Below are 20,753 nucleotides of genomic sequence, written 5' to 3'. Positions count from 1 at the left end.
GCACTTTGTTGTGCTCTGTAGAAAACAGGATTCTGGACTAGCAGCAGGGCTCTCTATATTCTCATCCAACCTCTGATTCCCAGTACTGGGGTTTTGGATTTCAAATCAGCTTCCAATAAACTATTGCCTGTATAGTGCAGCAAATGTACTTTATGGTAGTGTTGATTTCAAAGGGGAGTTTTGCAGTCGCTAATGCAGCCACACAGAGTAGATCTCTCTTTTATTTTTTTATAAACTAACCCATGAGACTGATATTTTCAGTCCTTTAACCAGATCAGGAGGCTGCCTCTAGATACTTTTACATAATCTGAAATTCTGCTTGTTGATTGTGAAATACATGCTACTACCCTGAATTGTTGTCCCCTCCTGTTGGTTGTAAGGTTGCTTTTGTGTGCTTCTGGAATAATTTAGCCTTCACACAGTTCACTGGATTCATCCATCACAGTCAGACTTTTCAGTTTTCATATGCTGAAAATCTAGGTGCAGTGAGAACATGTGGCACTGAGAATTTTTGCAATGGTTAAGATGCAATATTAGCTGTTGCAATGTGTTTTTCTTTAATGTCAGTCTGATGATAGAAATAATGTGGCTATAATCCAATCAATTTTCTTTTCTTTAGGAAGTTCCCTGTGCCTCACTCAAAAATCAAGGTAACAAACACATTCATAGCTATTATATGCTGGTACCCTTGTGAAATAGCACATTGTGTGCCATGTAAACACAGTGGTTGCAACTCACAAAGTTAGTTCAGCACACTTGGCTGAGGCTTTTGGTTACTGACTATTGAAAGAGAAGGAGACGCCTTGCAGATCTTTGCCTGCTACAGCCAATGCTGGGAGCCCCGTGTGTATGAAGAAACGTTAATCGTGGCTACTTGTTGTCTGGCTCCTTGACACCTCAGAAAGCATAAGCATTTCCTGAAATGTCACTGAAAGCACATAAGCAAAATTCTTGCATATATGCACACGTAAGTATACAGTGGTACCTTGGTTTGCAACCGCTTTGGATTACAACCGTTTTGGATTACAACCACGTCAAACTTGGAAGTGCATGTCCCTTTTTTTTTGGGATTACAACCCATTTTTGTGGGGAGGCCACATTGGCAAAAGCACGCCTTGGGTTACAACCTGTTTTGGTTTACAACCGGACCTCGGAATGGATTATGGTTGTAAACCAAGGTACCACTGTACACTGTCCTCTGCCTTGAGAACTTAATCTGTTCCCCAGAAATGGTTGGTTAGGCGAGTGTTCACATACCAAGCCACTGGTTTAAATTGTTTCCCATTGGGGAAATCCCACTGTGTTCCTGACCTAGAAGAAATGACAAAATCCATGCTTTGCAGGTCCTACTGTGTGTGTGTGTGTGTGTGTGTGTGTGTGTCCTGCTGCCACTCTTTGAGAATGACTTTACTTAATGATCTCAGCAAATATAAAATACCGTAGAGTAACAACTTTATAGAAACTCTCTTTCTTTTTGTTTTTTGCTGGTTGTACACAGCTAATTAAGGGACGCGGGTGGCGCTGTGGTTTAAACCACAGAGCCTAGGACTTGCCAATCAGAAGGTTGGCAGTTCGAATCCTCACAACAGGATGAGCTCCCATTGCTCGGTCCCTGCTCCTGCCAACCTAGCAGTTCGAAAGCACATCAAAGTGCAAGTAGATAAATAGGTACTGCTCCAGTGGGAATGTAAACAGCGTTTCCGTGCTCTGCTCTGGTTCACCAGAAGCGGCTTAGTCATGCTGGCCACATGACCCGGAAGCTGTATGCCGGCTCCCTCGGCCAATAAAGCGAGATGAGCACCACAACCCCAGAGTCGGTCACGACTGGACCTAATGGTCAGGGGTCCCTTTACCTTTACCTTTACACAGCTAATTAGGGTGCTGTGCTCACTATTCCCTGGTTCCCTTTATTCAGTTGTGGTTTCTCTTCACAGTTTTTCTGGCTGCACCTTCCCACCCCAGCATAACAGTGGACATTATGCTGGGGGATGATGATGATGATGATGATGATGATTTATTTGTACCCTGCCCATCTGGCTGGGTTTCCCTAGCCACTCTGGGCGGCTTCCAACAAAGATTAAAAATACATTAAAATGTCACACATTGAAAACTTCCCTAAACAGGGCTGCCTTCATATGTCTTCTAAATGTCAGGTGAAGGAGAAGCACCAGGTAGGAGCCAATCCTTCACATTCACTGCTGTTAAGTGGGAAGATCAAATCCTGCATGATGCTGCTGTTGAGCAGGAAAACGGAGAACCTGTGTGGCTGGCTAGGAGAGGCAGCTGGAACCAGAACTGAGGAAAGGAGCCCGGGAACAGCGAGTGCGGCACCCAAAATGGCTGGGCACACCCCGCACAAATCAAACGAGCAAAAAGAGGACTAGGAAAGTTTATTTAAAGCCATTACTTTATTTTCACTGAGACTAAGGAAATTCATTCTCAAGAGTTTTGCTTACACGCAGGTCTGGCTGTTTGGATATCTGAATCAGCCGTTTGTGTAGTGAGGTCCCTTGCAACTTTGTGATTCTCTGACTCAGAGGTATGGGTAGAAAATCCCTGTGTTTAGATAAGTGAATTTTCACATAACCAGCAGGCGGATAACAGAACCTGTCTGTGTATACATATGAAATATGCAAATATTCCTCAAGGTTTATCTGCAATTGATACGCTGCTTCTTACACAAGTAATCATCAGCTCCCACATGGCTTCGGCATTCCATACTTGTCATTCACTGAAGCCAGATAAGCCAAATTAAGTTTTAGGCCTCATGGTTGAAATATTTATTAACTTCTAAATAGCTATCAGTCTTCTGCTAAATGCAGAAGCAATTTTGTTTTATGAGTTATGGTATTTGCCTTTCCAGTTACTTTTTATATGTTGATGCAATTCTTAAAATTGTAGCTTAATGTTTCCTGTAAGCTGCCTTGGAAGGGTCCTGAAAGGCAGGATACTAATAAGTTTTGCATGCGATCTTTATATGGGTCTTGCAAGGGCTAATGTCTTATCACAGTTAATGCAACATGGAGCCTAAGGGTAGGTGCAGTAATTTTCAATGAATAGCAATCATGTAAATGGTATTTTCTCATTTGTAGTTGAAGTTGTGTTCTTGTGTGACAAGAGATGCAACAAGAAGCTGTCATGTGGACGACACAAGTGTAATGAGATTTGCTGTGTGGTGAGTTCATAAATATAATGAAATATTTTGTTCCAGCAGAAAAAGAAATTGTTTTTTTCCTTTTATTAGTTGTTTGAACTTTTAATTAACATTTAGAAGGCTGGCTAATAATAGCCATAAGCAATCATCCTGGTTTTGATCTTTAAAAAAATCTGCTTGAAGCCATTTTGATTACTCTTCTTTAGAGGCTGAAGCAAGCAACAGGTTGATGTGGGTTTTTTAAATTAATGTTCATTCAGAAAAAGAAAAATACATATTCCCATATTCTTAGGTTTTTTCCTTATACATAATTTCTATAACGACTTCCCATCATCCCATTGTGGATCCTAAATGCTTTAACGTGTCGCACTCTATCAGTCCAAATCATTAAGAAGAAAACCAAGTATTAAATAAATTATTAATATGATATAAAGGAAAGAGGGGGCGCAATTTTCATTTTTCACATCACACATAAAACGACATAGCTTACAACACATCCACCACGTTTTTTCTTTTGCAGGACAAAGAACACAAGTGCTCTTTAATTTGTGGACGGAAACTCAATTGTGGCATCCATAGATGCGAAGAACCTTGTCATCGTGGCAATTGTCAGAAGTGCTGGCAGACTAGTGAGTGCACATCAGAATTGTATGCTCTATACTAGTTTTGAAATACATAGTGAATTCGCTTCACTCAGGTTGTTTAAAATTAATTAGTTTGTTTAAAATTATGAGTACAATCCCAATCCTTGATCTGTGCTGCTGGAGAGGGTTGGGAACAGGTGATGCTATCCTTTTGCTGGGCTCTGTAGTTGGGAAGCTACGGTTGGCAGTATTCCAACCGTAGTATGGGTAGCTGGCATAAGTCCCCAAAATGAAGGTTTTATTGGGGCAGAGCAGAGCCGCCAACGGATCTGCTGGGTACAAAGCAGATCCATTTCCCAGAGTTGTGCTTAATCTGAGTTTCTGCTGGGGCAGCCTTGAGCTGGGGCAGCAAAATTGGAAAAACAAAAACAACCACCACCTCCATCTTGGAGTGAGCAGCAGGATTGTTGAATGTGTCAGTGGATTTGCTACTCTTTCCCACCCTGCTGTTTGTGACCAGGGCTTTGGATTGATCTACCCCTACAAAGGTCTGTATAGTTAAAGCTATGGTTTTCCCAGTAGTGATGTGTGGAAGTGAGAGTTGGACCATAAAGAAGGCTGATCGCCGAAGAATTGATGCTTTTGAATTATGGTGCTGGAGGAGACTCTTGAGAGTCCCATGGACTGCAAGAAGATCAAACCTCTCCATTCTGAAGGAAATCAGCCCTGAGTGCTCACTGGAAGGACAGATCCTGAAGCTGAGGCTCCAATACTTTGGCCACCTCATGAGAACAGAAGACTCCATGGAAAAGAACCTGATGTTGGGAAAGATGGAGGGCACAAGGAGAAGGGGACGACAGAAGACGAGATGGTTGGATAGTGTTCTCGAAGCTACCAGCATGAGCTTGCCCAAACTGTGGGAGGCAGTGGAAGACAGGAGTGCCTGGTGTGCTCTGGTCCATGGGGTCACGAAGAGTCGGACACGAATAAACGACTAAACAGCAGCACCCCTACATTGGGCACAATGCAATACCCCTTAGTATCATACCATTTCCCCCCAGTTTGCTTTCGTGCCCGCTATCTATAGATATACTGGTCTATATGGTTAGTTATCAGTTGGATAATAGGTCATGGAAACTCTTCCATTGTGTACATGAAAGTCTGTTGTGCCAGCAAAGCTGCAGCATTGGTTATGTCTGCACCCTCTTTTGGTTTTGTTTTTCTTCAGGTTTTGAGGAATTAACGTGTTACTGTGGTGAATCAGTGATATACCCCCCGATACCTTGTGGTACTCGACCACCAGAATGTAAAAATTCATGTACTAGACCTCATGAATGTGATCATCCAGGTAAGACTTATATACAAACTGCATTTAACAACTACAACTACTACTACAACCATGCCAAACTAAGATGATGAATCTATTAAATTTTCAAATGTATGATGTAACGGTGCAGATTCAGGTGTAGGTTTTGAACTTAAATCTTAATGTTAATTTCTGAACTCCAGAACATTTCTTACTGTAGTAAAATGCATGTGTAAAAGCCTTCAAAGCATTTTCTTTATTCATAGAAGAATAAATAGGGCATTCACTTCAAATAAAAGTAGATTCAAATACTCTTCATGTGATCAGAGATCTGATAAAAGATAATTTGGTAAAGTTTCCTCTGTCTTGCTGGTAGAATAACTGAGGCAGTGGTTATTTTTTCAATTAGCGTGGAACAAAATAGCTTGAAATACAAGGTTGCGTCTGTTGTTGCTGTTCTGCTTGCACAGCAGATTCTGCACAATGGAACTTCCCCCTCCTTTTCTCTCCTCTGTTACACAATCAAAATCTGCTCCAGGGAGTTGGGAAACCCTCTTCAGAAGATTTTGGCGGCATTTGGGGAGAATACATGAACAGAAAGTCCCATTGCGTGAGTGGAATTGCACTCACATAGCATTGGATAAAACCTAGTAGGTTGCGAGATGATCCCTCACATGGAATGAATTAATTTGATTAGCTATCAAATACCTTCCCACAATACAGTGTAGAGGGTGGACATGCTGTTGCAAAGAATAATGTCATAGTTTGCACTGTGAAGCCTCTTTTTTGTGCACTAATAGAGGAGTCCTCTTTTGAGCTCAGAGGAAGTCCATCTTGAGAACTGGTAAAATGATACCACATTTAAAATGAGAGCAGACCAAGTGTCTTAGATGAGGCCATAATTGATGTACCAATCAGTGGAGCAACCATGTAAAAATTTGCTTGCCTGATTGCACTGAACAATAGAATGTAAAAATATTAAATGCTAAAATACATGGCTTTAGAAGGACATATTTGAATTTGTTTCATTAAAGAGATTTCGTCTTGAAACATTTCCTTACGTTATTTGAAACTCGTTTTCCCTCCTTCTGTGGTTGCAGTGTATCATTCCTGTCATAGTGAAGACAAGTGTCCACCATGTACATACCTCGTTCAGAAATGGTGTATGGGAAGACACGAGGTAAGTGTGACTGTTTAACTTCCCATTTTTAGAGATAAGGTAAGGCATAGCTGTGTTTTATTTGTACATGTTAGTGGTGTTGCAGAACTCATATCTGTACACTGTACAGCTGGGTCCAGATCGTGTCTTGATTTATTAAGCTAAGATTTAAATGAACCTTTTGTCTGCACACACAGCCCCTTCTCTTCTCTCTTTGCAGTACACCTGGGTCAAATACAGATGACTCCAATTGACCACAGTGTCCTATTTCATCTGAACCAGGCTTATCATAGCTTTCGGATTGAATGGGAAACCATAGTTAATTGTATACAGTTGTACCTTGGATCCCGAAGGCCCTGGAACTCGGACATTTTGGCTCCCGAACGCCTCAAACCCGGAAGTGATTGTTCTGGTTTGCAAACGTTCTTTTGGAACCCAAAGGTCCGACGGGGCTTCCGTGGCTTCTGATTGGCTGCTGGAGCTTCCTGCAGCCAATCAGAAGCTGCGATTTGGTTTTCAAACGTTTTGGAAGTTGAACAGACTTCCAGAACCGATTCTGTTCGACTTCCAAGGTACGACTGTAGATCTGTACTTCATTTGGGTGCAGTGTGAAAAGAGAAGAAAGTCTGCATGCATGGGCAAAAGGGGTCATTCATATTTTGGCTTACTGACTGAAAACGTGATTGTCCAAACAGAACTTATATTTTTAGATGCTTTTAAAAAAACCAGACCAAACCAGTTTGTTTCCTCAATGACAAGGCTTTTAAATTTGTGCTGATGCAGAGAACGGAGTGTGAGTTGTGTTTACCGTTTTTTGTGGCTCTGAACTGACAAAGCTCTTTAAGTATTTGGCAGCCCATGCCCATTTGGGGAGGGGGGAGCCTCTGTGAAAAATTGTAGTAAAATATGTGGGCTTAGACAACCATTTTCTCACCATGAGTTGACTTTTGGATAGCCACTTTTACAGTGAAAATCTGAAGATCACTCTGCTTTATGAAGGGGTTCTTCATGTGTCTCACTGCAACACAGATGCCTGATGAACTCATTCAGAAGCCTTTAATGAGCACAGGTCCCTTCATATGTCTGTCAAAAAAGTTCCTCTACAATGAGAGATGGGCCCATCCTATGCAGTTAGTATATCTGCTTTTAAATATTAAGATATTCATAAACCTTATTTCTTACAAGGTTGTCCAATATCCATCTCTTCGGTTCTTCTTTTTTCCTTCCTGGCTTAGTTGCGGAGCAATATTCCCTGCTACCTCACTGACATCTCCTGTGGTCTTCCCTGTGATCGAATGTTAAAATGTGGAATGCACAAATGTAAAAGGATTTGCCACAAAGGGGAATGCCTCATAGATGAAGAATGCAGGCAACCGTGTACTATCCTTCGGCTTCACTGTAATCATCCATGTATGTCTCCATGCCACCCATCTTTACCATGCCCCACAACATCTTGCAGTGCAAAGGTAGGTGACATAAAAAATAATCAGACTTTTTTTTCCAAAAAATAATAATAAATGTTTTCATTTAATGTCAGCCACTTTAGATGGGCAGCATGGCCCAGTCTGCAAAATATAAAAACCACAGCCTTTCTTTTTAAAGCTGATTTTGTCAAATGGGTTTGTTCAGATGTCATGAACTTGCAAGTATTGAAGTTTCATTAGTTTGTGAATGATACTGTTGTTGAGCAGGGAGGGAGGTGTTAATTGGTTTGTGGTCAGATGTCCTTGTTTTTATTATATGTTTTGTGTTTTTATATTGTATCTTTATGTTGTGAACCACCCTGATATCTGTAGATAAAGGGCAGTATACAAATTTAATAAGTAAAATAATAAAATAAATTAGAGAGCCACTGAAATCTTTGATGTATTGCATTCACGAAGACGGTTTGATCTTGCACTTAGAATGAATTAAGTTTTGTTAGGGACTTAAAGCATCATAAGAAGGTGGAAAAACCTATCGGCCATTTCTCCCAATAGAGATGAGCCCTATTCAGTTTTTAACATGCTATATCAGGGGATCTGGGTGGCGCTGTGGGTTAAACCACAGAGCCCAGGACTTGCTGATCAGAAGGTTTGCGGTTCAAATCCCCGTGACGGGGTGACCTCCCGTTGCTCAGTCCCTGCTTCTGCCAACCTAGCAGTTTGAAAGCATGTCAAAGTGCATTCCCGCTCCGGCGGGAAGGTAAACGGCATTTTTGTGCGCTGCTCTGGTTTGCCAGAAGCGGCTTAGTCATGCTGGCCACATGACCCGGAAGCTGTACGCCGGCTCCCTCGGCCAATAAAGCGAGATGAGCACCGCAACCCCAGAGTCGGCCATGACTGGACCTAATGGTCAGGGGTCCCTTTACCTATCAGGCCAAGGGCCCACCTAGTCCAACATCATGTTCTTGTTGGTCAACCAGATGCCTGTAGCAAGACCTCAGGTAGGACCGGAGTGCACTACCACTGTCCCCACTTTTGCTTGACAGTGGGCATGGAACATAACTGTTGTATCTTATAGCCATTGAGAGCCTTATCCTTCATGAATTTGTCTTAATTCTTTTAAAAGCCGTTGAGGTTGGTGGTCCTCAGTATGTCTTGTGGGACCACATTCCATAATTTAGCCATGTTCTGTGTGAAGCTGTCCTGAACATTAAATGGCCATGAGTTCTAGTATTATGAAAGGGGGGAGCGGGATTTCTCTATGCAGCATTGATGCACTGTATATGTTATTATAGTAGATATAACCTTGATACTCTTTCAGTCAATCAAGCAGAGTGTTTGGCAGATTATTTGGATTGCTACTGTTATAGTGTAATGCAGCCTGTTGCCGTCCATATGTTTTAGATTACATCTACCATCAGCCTCTGGCAACAGGGCCAATGATCAGGAATGTCTTGGAAGTCGTCTAAACATCTGGAGGGTACTAGGTTGGGGAAGGTTGATTGCAGTAGCTTGATTTTCACTTAGATAACAGCAAATGAATCCATCGTATTTTAGGGAATCAGGGAATTCTCACCTGTGTTTTCTTCAAATCATAAAATACTTCGGAACGTTAGATTCCTGCCATATTCCTGTTTTTGTGCCATTATAGGTTGAACTTCATTGTGAGTGTGGGAGAAGAAAGGAGACTATGATTTGTTCAGAAGCCTCAAGCACTTTTCAAAGGTATTTACTGGCTCTGACTTCTGTAGTACAGTAGGCCTGTCCCTTACGTGAGGGTTCAGTTCCCAGGAGGGGGGGTAAGGTCCACGCGTGCAAAGGCAAAATTGTGCAAAGTCCCAGAATACACCCCCCCGCAAGGTGAAGGACTGCTTATTGGGGTCTGAGAAGGTCATGGGGCGGGTGTTTGTGAGCTTCCCAGGGCTGTCCTGCAAGCTTCCCACACCTTGGTGAGCAAGGAGGCTACTTCCTTAACTGGCCTCTGGGACAGTCCCAGAGTTGGCCTTTCCAAAGGCCAGTAAGATAGGTACCACCATGCTTACTGGGCTTTGGGAAGTGGCCATGATGGCTCTGGATGCTTTCAGAGTGCTCCTGCTCCCTTCGCAAAGCTTGGTAAGTGAGGAAAACCTGCTGGGTGCACAGGGGTGGGTTGTGTTGGGAGAAATAAATGGAGAGTGAAGAGCAATGGGGTTCCCCAGTTCTCCATTTACTCCATTTACTAGAGAGCCAGTGTGGTGTAGTGGTTAAGAGCGGTAGTCACGTAATCTGGGGAACCGGGTTCGCGTCTCCGCTCCTCCACATGCAGCTGCTGGGTGACCTTGGGCCAGTCACACTTCTTTGAAGTCTCAGCCCCACTCACCTCACAGAGTGTTTGTTGTGGGGGAGGAAGGGAAAGGAGAATGTTAGCCGCTTTGAGACTCCTTAAAGGGAGTGAAAGGCGGGATATCAAAATCCAAATCCAAACTCTTACTTACTTACTTACTTACTTATTTCTACCCCACCCGCATATGGTCACGATTGTGTTAGCAGAGTCAGCACAAGTTGCAGACTTAATGTATGTGTGTGTTGCTGTTTCTGTGCAGTAATCAATCATACACAGCCATGGCTTTTGTCTAAAATTTGTATGTCCTAGAAACAGAAAATTAATTTACTCACTTGCTCTTTCATACTGAGCATTGTAACGTGTTCTCCTGCTACTAACAGGAGGTAGCAGCTCTGCAATATACGTCGCCTGTGTTTCAGTTTAACAGGAAGTCTATAAATAAATAACTAGACATAAATAAACTGTCGGCAGAATTTTTTTCTTGTCAACTATTCTGAGTGGAAAATTATGATAATTTTTCCTACTTTTTATATTGAATCGTCTTTTGTAACTCCTATCAGAAATGTTACATTAAAAAAAAAGCACCATATTAATCATGGTCTAGCTTGGGTATTTAAGACCACTAGTGTCTGAATTGAGTAAGGGATGCTAATTTAAGTTTTTCAGATAGCATGCCAGTAATAATATACATGCAAAATTTGGGGACAGCTATGGATGTAATCACATAATATCTGCTATGTATTCTTCTTGCATCATTGGTAGGAGAGATTAGCTTATTCCTTAACGGAAAAGACTTCTAAGGTGTATGTTTTGCTCATTCAGGTGCATTCCATCATTGCCCTTGACTTCATAGTTTCCTTGACACACTCAATCCTCTGTGTACCCTCCAGCCCTCTGTGTAGCCTCTAAATTAGCTCTGGAGGGTTGAGAGATGTTGTGGAGCTGTTTGGGGGGTTACAGGGCAGGCTATTGTGCCAGCAGAAAGCTGCTGATTCAGGGTTGGGTGCCATCCCCCAAGAATTTTCTATTGCGTCATTTAAAGACATTTTATGTTTCATAAATATCATTCTCTTCCAGAATAGCTGCTATTTCTATAGCCTCTAAGTTAACAGATCCACATCACGGAGATTCAATAGAGATCAGCAAATTGATTACCAAAAAGGAAATGAAGCAAACCAGGTAATCAAATTATGAAATAAATACTTGAATAGACTCAAATTACTGCTGAACTGAGGAGCTTAACGACTTTTAAAATCAAGGCTTACCTATCAGTTGCTGCTTCGCCTTGGGGGCTGGAGGTGCAGACTGTAATCAGTTACCATTGTTGACTGTTCACTAACTATGAGCTGTCCATAGTTTCCTGTGGAGGGGTGAGGAGTGGAAGCTCCCATAGAGTTATTCCAGTTAAGCATCAAGTCCGAACACTATTGAATACTAGCACCTGAAATCTTTCTATGCTATGTCCAGCTGCTGGTAAGACAAGGCAAATAGGAGCTTCTGTTTCACTGAAAATACTATTTTTTTCTATATGTGGGGGAGAGAGGATTTTTCAAGGAAATGTAATTTTGTGCATTGTATCTTATTTTGTAGGCTGCAGTGTGATGATGAATGTTTGGCTCTTGAAAGAAACAGGTAGGTAATAATTTTATAATTTAATTTAGCAAGACGGATTGTGTGCTATAGCAGTTAGAGTGAGAGACCAGGGTTCTAATCCCCACTTAACCACAAAGGTGACCTTGGACCACTCATTGTCTTTCTACCTTAACTACCTCACAGGGTTGTTATGAGGATAAAATATGGTGAGGAGAAACATGTGCACCACCTTGGGCTCCTTGGAGAAAAGGTGGGATATAAATGTAATAAAACAACCATCTCTTTATTCTAGATTGGGTGGAAATATCGTGGAATTAAATTACGTAAGATTAGGAGGAGGTAATCTGAACAGACTGGAATTTATTTGTATTTCATTTATTTAACAAACCTTTGTTCCTTCCATTAAAAAAAAGTGCTTTGTAGTGTAGCTTGCAGGTACACAAAAAACGAAACATTAATAAAATCCAAAATAATGAGAAGCAAATAAAAAAGGAGAGTGATGAAGGCAATATAAAACTAGCCACATCCTGGATTTAAAACGTTTAAAGGCCCAGAGCGAAATAAAATTTCCCTTGGCACTGAAAAAGTAACAAAATGGGGACCAGGTGAGTTTCTTGACCGGGGCACCAGTGTCAGCACTGAGAAGAGCCTCTCCCTAGTAAGCCAGTGGCACCCAGAAAAGGGCCTTCAGAGAAGACCTCACTCTATGGTAGGCTGATGATGGGGCAAGTGAGTAATCTAGGACCACTCTGGTCCCAAACTGTGTACGGCTTTGAAGGTAAGCACTAGTACTTGGAATTGTGCTTGAAATGGACTGGGAACAAGTGTGGCATCACCCATGCCTGTGGGCAACTTGGAATTCCATTAACCTCTGGAGGTGAACTCTTGGAAAGGGTCCACCACACCTGTGGAGGGGAGCAGCCTTCCTCAGTGTAAATGGCAACAAAAAGTTACCAGACCACGATGAAGCCATAAACAGGAATTCCCTACTTGTGTAAATGAGAAGCATTTATTTGGCATAATCATGGGTTAGTAGCAATGTTAGAGATGAAAGCTAGGAGCTAAATGGCACCTTAAACCTAGGATATGGGCACAACAACAGAACGTCTAGGTGCGCTTTTTTATAACGAACGCAAAGCTGAAAATGAATTAACTGCAGCTGAGACATTATGTTCATTTTTCACATGGTCTAGTCCTTCCCCTGCCCACCCCCCTAATATTAAGTGTATCGGATCTCTTCTTCAGTTTTCAGAGAGTAGCTGGAAATGGGGAGGCAGAAAAAAAATCTCCTTTCCTTCCAGTCTGCAGTTTTAATCTGAAATCCTTGGCCTAGTACTGTGCCCAGAGCTCAGAAACTGCTCACGGTAATGAAATTTCCTGTCGCAAAAATGCATCTAGAACAATGGGAATTTCAAACACTGGTCAGTCATGCCTTAAAAAACTCCTGAGCACCTCAAATCATGTAAAAGAAAAAAATCCCAGAGGTGAATCGTGATTCTATAGTATAATGACTGTATAAGAAAGGCTTGAAATCATGTGAATGTTGTGTAGTTTAATATTTGTCAAGTACTGGGGTAAAACAACTACTTTTTAATATTCATTAATTAGGCGGTTTGCTGAGGCTCTTCATATTGATGACAGTTCTGATCCTTTTAATGTCCGTGCCTCTGTACCCAAGTACAGTGATAGCTTGAAAGAGGATGCAAGGTATGTATCGTTGTTACTTAGTGGTTTGTGTATTCTCCAGGGACACATTAGTAGCCCTTTGACTTCAGTGTCCAGAGGTTATAGCTGGAGAATTGTTTTAATGTTAAAATTCTAGTTGGTCTAATTTGCAAAGGTTTTATTAAATGCTCATACTGATAAGTGCCTCTTCTCCCCCATACATGATAGGGAAATTTGTTTGAATGTTTCCCTCTTTTCTTGCGAGTTCTCCAAGAAAATAATGGTGGCATACTATGTTGTGAAAAGCATGTTTAGTACAGTTGTACCTTGATTCGCGAATGCCTTGTTACTCGAACGTTTTGGCTCCCAAACTGCAAACCCGGAAGTGAGTGTTCCAGTTTGTGAACGTTCTTTGGAACCCAAACGTCCAGTGTGACTTCTGATTGAGTGCAGAAAACGCCTGCAGCCACTCGGAAGCCACACCTTGGTTTGCGAACATTTTCAGAAGTCGGATGGGCTTCCAGAACGGATTCCGTTCAAAAACCAAGGTACGACTGTATATTGAACATAAACTGTGGGTGGGGGCATAATTTCATGCCTCAGTGGAGCACATGGGCAATGGAATTCTGTACTCTTCCCCCTGCCTGGGGTTTCCCTTCTGTAGCTGATTTTTCTTTTACACATGTTCATTTCCAGTATTGGAGCTGGTTTCAGCTAGGAGGAGCACTGTGGCGAGAGGAAGCATGTGGAGGAAGGTTCAGAATCTCCATTTCAAATTGATTTAAGATGTCAATGCGGTTTATGGCAGCTATGAAATTGGCGAGTGCCATATTAGTGATAATTAAATAATTAGGGACAAATTCATGGCAGAGAAATCTCTGAATGGCTGCTTTCCACAGTGGCTTTGTTCTTCCATTGTTGGACAGAACAATCTCTGGATCCTGGGAATCACGAGGAGGAAGAGTGCTGTTGCACTCAGTCCTGCTTTTGGGTTTCCTGTAGGCATCTGATTGGCCACTTTGAGAAGACGATGCTCAACTAGATGGACTGTTAGCCCAATCAGGCTTTTATGTTCCTACCTAGTGCTTTATTTGTGATTCTCACTGACCTCCGTTTGAAGGCACAAATGTGCCCACTGGTCCAAAGAGGTTGGTGACCTCTTGGGAAAAAAGCAGTGAAACGATATGTATGATGCTTATTCCATCAGAATTTAAATGCAGTGTGAATGTTGAAGCTCGTATATACTTTTTTTTTAAATTGACCTTGTGAAAAAGCAGAAAATGTCAATTGTGGCTTTAAAATGAGGCATAATGAAATTGGATTGCAAGTGAGAGTCCGAAACCACTCACAGTGTATCCTGTATGATTTGTGCTGGGAAAACACTGGTGTATTTCAAATGCTATGTATGGATAGCAGTAGTCCTCCTTACATTTGTCATACAATTCTTTATTATTACAGGAAAGATTTAAAGTTTGTCAGTGAAGTTGAGAAAGAAATGAAAGCCCTTGTAGAAGCAGTAAATAAGGTTAGTAACGGGGGAACCTTTTATTTCTTGTTAATTTTTTGAAGTGTACATACGTTTAAGCCATGAACAAAACTAAAATTTATTTTGTAAGATTTCTTTAACTTATGGGGCAGAGAGAAATATGTATATATGATGCACATATGTACATAAACTTGGATGCTATAGATATTTTTATTATTGCAATTAACAGTTGTGATTCAAAGAAGTGATACAGATTTATTGTAGATAGTTCATTCTCTAGTCTTGCAGATTAACACATAACAGAAGCTAGAAACTACATGCTTCATTCTTCTCCAACCTTCATGAAAGAAACATATAAAATAAACATCTCTCTGTCACCCAGAGCAAGCATACAAAGAAGAGCCATTGCTTCCCGCCCATGAACAGAGAACACCGCAGAATCATCCATGAGCTTGCTCAGGCTTACGGCATAGAGAGTGTGAGCTATGATAACGAACCAAAGCGCAATGTTGTTATCAGTGCGGTGAAGTATGTTGTTCCATTTTCTTGTTATAAGTTGCAAAATAACCTCCTTAACAGACACTGTAATATTCGCATTTGTTCTATTTAAGCCTGTTCTGTTTTTACATTTGCACTGTGCAAACATCTCGTGCGTTCTTTGTGTGTCGCGTATTTCAAAATAGCGTTTTGTGTTGTGGAGAGGAATGTGTCCTCATAAACATTTCTGTTGTTGAAAACGTTCCTCATTTGATTCATTTTTTTTATATATATATATTACATATTTGAATTCTGTAATAGTTGGCATCAAGTCAGATTTTCATATAGAGCAAAAGTCAGCATAAGCACCATTAGTTAATCAGTCTTCCTCCCAACCCTCATTTTTATAGACTTTGTAGACTTGTCTGTTGTCTTACTGTGGGAGCAGAGAGGAGGGACATTGTTTCTGTCCATCAGTATTAACTTGGTGGATGGGGTTTTTTGTTTGTTTCTAATTTTCTCTATATAACACAACTACTCACTAGTATTTCCAAATAACGCATGACATTAAATGAAAGCATTATCCTATCCCGCTGGGGTTCTTGTGTGAAGCGAGATCCATACAAAGGATGTGCTTTTCTCCCTTGCTTTCAAAGCCCATTTCTTTTTAAGATTTTGATATAGAAGTGGGTGTGAGGGAATGAGAGGAAGGGAAATCTAGTTGCAGCCATGTAGGCATCCTTTGTCAAAGCTCATTTATATTATGGCTCTCTTTCTCCAGAGGGAAATCAGTTTGCCCAACAGTTACTCTGACTTCGCTGCTTACCAAGGAAAGGCAGACGAGGCCCCCACCACCTATTCCTCATCACAAACAATCAGAAAAGTAAGTACTATTGCTTTGAAATATCTGTGCTGTATTTTTTATCAGTGTGTTTTCTGAAATAAGATACATACACTTACAAATGGGCAAGCTGGCAATGCAGCCCAGTCTGTCCTACTGCCGCAGAAGATAGAATCGGGATTTAAAATGATAATAACAGATTGGAGAACTGGGCCCAAGCTAACAAAATTAATTTCAGTAGGGACAAATGTAAGGTTCTGCACTTAGGCAGGAAGAACCAGATGCACAAATATAAGATTGGGGGCACCTGGCTTACTAGTTGTACATGTGAAAAGGATCTAGGGGTCTTAGTGGACCACAAGGTTAACATGAGTCAACAGTGTGATGCAGCAGCAACAAAAGCTAATGCTATTCTAGGCGGCATCAACAAAACTATAGTGTCCAGATCAAGGGAAGTAATAGTACCACTCAATTCTGCCTTGATCAGACCACACCTGGAATACTGTGTCCAATTCTGGACACCACAATTTAAGAAAGATGTTGACAAGCTGGAACATGTGCAGAGGAGGGCAACCAAGATGACCAGGGCTCTGGTAACCAAGCCTTATGATGAGCAGTTGAAGAGCTGCGTATGTTTAGCCTGGAAAAGAGGAGACTGAGAGAAGATATGATAGCCATCGTCAAGTATGTCAAGGGCTGCCACATGGAAGAGGGAACAAGCTTGTTTTTTCCTGCTCTGGAGGGTAGGATTCAAACCAGTGGCTTCAAGTTACAAGAAAGGAGATTCCAACTAAACATTAGGAAGAACTTTCTAACAGTAAGAGTTGTTTGACAGGGGAGAGGTCTCCCTTGGGAGGTTATGGACTCTCCTTCCTTGGAGGTTTTTTAGCAGAGGTTGGATGGCCATCTGCCATGGATGCTTTAGCTGAGATCCCTGCATTGCAGACGGTTGAACTAGATGACCTTTGGGTGTACTTTCCAACTGTACCATTCTGTGATTCTATGAACATCTGAAGGGCCACATCTTCCTTACCGTTGGTCTAGGGCTAGACACTGTCTCCCAAAACCTTGGGAAGACTCCCTCAGTTGATGCCCCAGTCATTTTCAGCCATAGCCACAGCACAAATGTCTTATCCTGCACAAGCATGTAGTTGCACAATCAGGAAGTGGACTTTGATTTTGAATCCTGTCTTTTTATCTGTAAGGCTGCTAAGTATCAGTGCACTGACTTGTATTCTTCTGATGCAATATTTGGCAGAAGAGTTTTCCAGAAGGTAGTCTCAGTAGGAATCCCACTATAGTAAAACATTACTGGAGAAAGCAAAATTTAGTTTTAATTAAGAACGGGGTAGGGCAGCCCACCCCAGACTTAAATAGGAAGCACACACGTTCATGTTGGTTGTTTGGGAAGAGCAGGACTTAGCATTTTTTGCGCAGTCCACACACCCTCACTAGGTGTCTTAAAATGCTTAATTTAGTGGGATTACCTTCTTTCCTTTTGTCATCTTTTTGTTAGTTTACCTTGTTGTAACAGTGCTTAGTCTTACTCTTGAAGTTCAGGAGCTTCTCCTGGTTCCAAGCATAGTCAGGGAACGGAGGGGAAGCCCTTCCCTTTAACATAATTTGTAAGGTGACTCTGCCTGCTGACCAAGACCAATGTGCTATTGTGTCAGTCCAGAATGCCCTGAATTACTGAAAATCCCAAAATTTGATTTTTACCTGAAAGTATCAAATTTTTATTTCTCCTTCCCCCCATTCTGTTTTAATTCCAGGCACGGGAATAGCAGCACAGAGAGAGGATTCAAAGAGGAGCCTGTGATTGACTACTTTGATGTACAGGACTGAAAAGATGAATGTGAAATTTGTACCGTTGAAAAGTGGAAGTGATGCTACCAATCATTTTTTCCGTTGAAACGCTTTGTACTCAGTGTATCCAAAGTACATCCTGGAAACGGCAGATGAAAAGAAATAGCTTGTCATTCTTTAACTCTCTGTGTGTGTGTAATCAGCTTTGGGGTTGGGGAAAACGAACATAGAATGTAAGTGCAAGTTGTATGTACCTCTCAACAGCCTGCATCTGACGCTGCAAAACCTGTAGTGGTTCATAAGGACAGAAAAACAAGTTGGCATCTAAGGTAATCTGCTAAAAAATATAATGAATTATATCTCCTATGTAAGATAAACTTTTTGTCTGGGTATAAGGCACAGTGAAACAATAGCCCTATGCAAGCTGTCTCCCCTCACTCATGCAAAATTGCACCCACCTTGTGTGATTGGCAGCCCTGCCCTCTGCCATCAATGAGCTGGGGAGAGCTCAGAAGCAGGAAGCTTGTTCCCTGTATGATCAGAAACACCCTGCGCGGTCAGGGCCCTAAATCATTCTGGGAGTATAAACCTATAGTGCTGGCTCTTTGTTTTAGACCTTCCCCCAACCCCAGTATGGATACAAGCTGGAAGGCAAAGACTCAGGGATGGACAACAAATGCATCTGCAACAAATCCTTAAAAGTTTTCAGCTTAAGGAGACAAGTTAATTGAATTCGTGAAGTATGAAATTAGGGATGCTGATGTATCCAGATGAAATGATGAAAGCCAGCTTTTCAGTCAAAGCATTAGGAGGCATAGTCCCATAGCAATTTGAACTTTGTGCAGCCTAGAAACAGTAGGATTGGTGAGTCAGTAAGTTTATACCCTTTTGTATCTAAACTTGAGTTGCCTTTGCCATAAGTCTAATGCTGGATATTTTCAGGTGGTAAGTGTATGGAGCTGGAGATGTTTTAATGTCATCTGTAGGTTCCTTTTTGGGGTTTTTTAAATGGAAATGAGCTTATCGGTTATTCTTCAGTTAGGGTAGCATGTAGCCTTATGCTTTGCGTGTAGCGGTAACAAATAATAATTATTTTTTGCATTTTTATCAGTGGCCAGACAGCAATTGAATATGGTTACTGTACTTGAAATGAAATATAAAGCCACCTTATTATTTCTCCTCCTCTTCCTCTTTGCAAACTGTGACCCATATATTTCCTTAACATTCTTCCTGCTTCGTACCCCTTCCTTTTGTGGACAGCTTCAAAGCTACAGGAGTGCCCACATGGATGCACCTTACTAAAAATAATAGTGTGTAAGGATTTTAGATGAGGGTACTGTTTAGTCAATTTTACTTAATTTGTGCCCTGCCTTTCCATTAAATATGTGTAACGGCATTTTATCAGTATGCAGGGGAATCCTGAAGTGGCTTGGACTATCTGTGTCTGCCTTGTGAACACGTGCAATTATCCATTCTTGGTGCATTATGATTTAAATTAGTGGAATGTTTTGTAACAAGAGAAGAGGCCAAACCCACGTTCCTAGTAGAATTTTTAAGTTCCTGTCGCACAGAGACATTGGGTTAAGTGGCCCTGCAGCACAGACAAGTGATTGTTCTATTATTACACGTTTATTATTATTTAAATACCAAAAAGTTGAGCACAATTGCGCCTTTCCCACAGAACCTTAAAGTAAAATGCACTTCCTTTCTGTACATGGAGTGGAGCTGTGCTTCTGGCACCCCTATCCAGTGGTTGGTTTTCCTGCATGGTAGGGATTTTGCACTCACTAACAGTTCTGATGCCCCCACCCCAAGGACATGCACAAAATAGGTGCTATGTTACAGCTAAATCACATGAATGCAGAAGGGATCAATCAAGACTCAAGTGGAAGTGCAGCTCTACATTCCTCCAACCAGTACAATGTACGTCTGCTGCATCAGCACACAAGAAGGATGTAGCTGAACATTTTGAACAGAACCCATAAGCACAGAAATGTTTATTCCTTTTCATTACTTAGCCGTTTTCATTTATGTGGATAGTGGTTTTTAAGTGACTGGTTCTGCTATTGCTTGGTGAAAAAGTGCCATGTATACATTAAGGGATTAAACTGGTGTTTCTCTTTGTTGGTTTTGTAACATCTCAGCTTTTAAAAAATTGCCATTCTCATTTTATTCACTTCTCATTTGGTTTTTGCACATTTTGGTGATCTGAGAAGGAAAAGTCTAATTGGAACAAGTTTTTCAAACTTCTCTTTTGCAATTATAAACAGGGCATTTGGATCCATACATGCAAACAGTGCAGGCAGAATTTTAGGACTGAGGCTTAGTAATAATTACATATTCAAAACTGCTGAGAATACTCAGTGCTTTGTGTGCATCGATTTGTGTGTAATCTAAAGTTGTGAAAATTGCTATGGAAACCATTCCTAATGGCATTTCTCTTGATGTACTTCATGATGAATTAAGTGAATTGATTTATGTTTGGTTTTTAATAAGTTATTTGTCAAAACTTTATATATATATACATACACACAACTTGCTTGCTTTCAATTCAGTGGTGTAATAAATGACTGACTTTATAAATTTGTAATATAAAACTGTAATAAAGTTCAAATGGATCTTGTCCATCAGTGTTCTGACACCATGCAAATGCTCCTCCAGCTTTAGATTAATATCTTCTATCACCATTTGCAGAAAACATAGCAGTGGAGGACTTTGGGCTTTCTAATTTCAGCAGTGCCCTGTGCAAGGCCAAAATTTGGCACCCTTTCCTCCACCTCTCGCCTTCCACTCCAAGTCATTTTTGTGGCACCCTCTCAGCTCGGCACCCAGTGCAGGCAAGCTGGTAGCACTCCCCTAAAACTGCCTCTGATCATAGTTCAGAGTGATTAGCAAAGCCTAAATTTAATGCCTCATTTGTCCTGACAGCACTTCA

General features: G+C 41.3%; 1 protein-coding gene across 3 annotated transcripts in view; it reads left to right on the top strand.

Annotated features, from left to right (window-relative positions):
- Positions 1-20,443, top strand: part of NFX1 (nuclear transcription factor, X-box binding 1) — a 35,042-nt gene extending 14,599 nt beyond the window's left edge. The window contains exons 11-24 of one of the 3 annotated variants that reach the window (XM_081920027.1): positions 620-650; positions 3,093-3,175; positions 3,675-3,783; positions 4,967-5,086; positions 6,145-6,224; positions 7,439-7,669; positions 9,279-9,352; positions 11,028-11,129; positions 11,541-11,582; positions 13,152-13,250; positions 14,667-14,733; positions 15,077-15,172; positions 15,953-16,054; positions 17,785-20,443. In XM_081920027.1, coding sequence (XP_081776153.1) covers positions 620-650; positions 3,093-3,175; positions 3,675-3,783; positions 4,967-5,086; positions 6,145-6,224; positions 7,439-7,669; positions 9,279-9,352; positions 11,028-11,129; positions 11,541-11,582; positions 13,152-13,250; positions 14,667-14,733; positions 15,077-15,172; positions 15,953-16,054; positions 17,785-17,796 — 1,248 coding nt within the window. In that variant the 3' untranslated portion in view covers positions 17,797-20,443. Of the gene's footprint in view, positions 1-619; positions 651-3,092; positions 3,176-3,674; positions 3,784-4,966; positions 5,087-6,144; positions 6,225-7,438; positions 7,670-9,278; positions 9,353-11,027; positions 11,130-11,540; positions 11,583-13,151; positions 13,251-14,666; positions 14,734-15,076; positions 15,223-15,952; positions 16,055-17,784 lie in introns of those variants that run through there. The other 2 variants (XM_081920026.1, XR_014170736.1) reach the window with 2 other exon arrangements.
- The last annotated feature ends 310 nt before the right edge of the window (positions 20,444-20,753 follow it).

Source organism: Podarcis melisellensis (genome assembly GCF_964234715.1).
Source record: "Podarcis melisellensis genome assembly, chromosome: 7".
Taxonomy (NCBI): Eukaryota; Metazoa; Chordata; class Lepidosauria; order Squamata; family Lacertidae; genus Podarcis; species Podarcis melisellensis.
The sequence above is the reverse complement of the archived record's forward strand: the minus strand, read 5'-3'. Positions and strand labels throughout refer to the sequence as shown.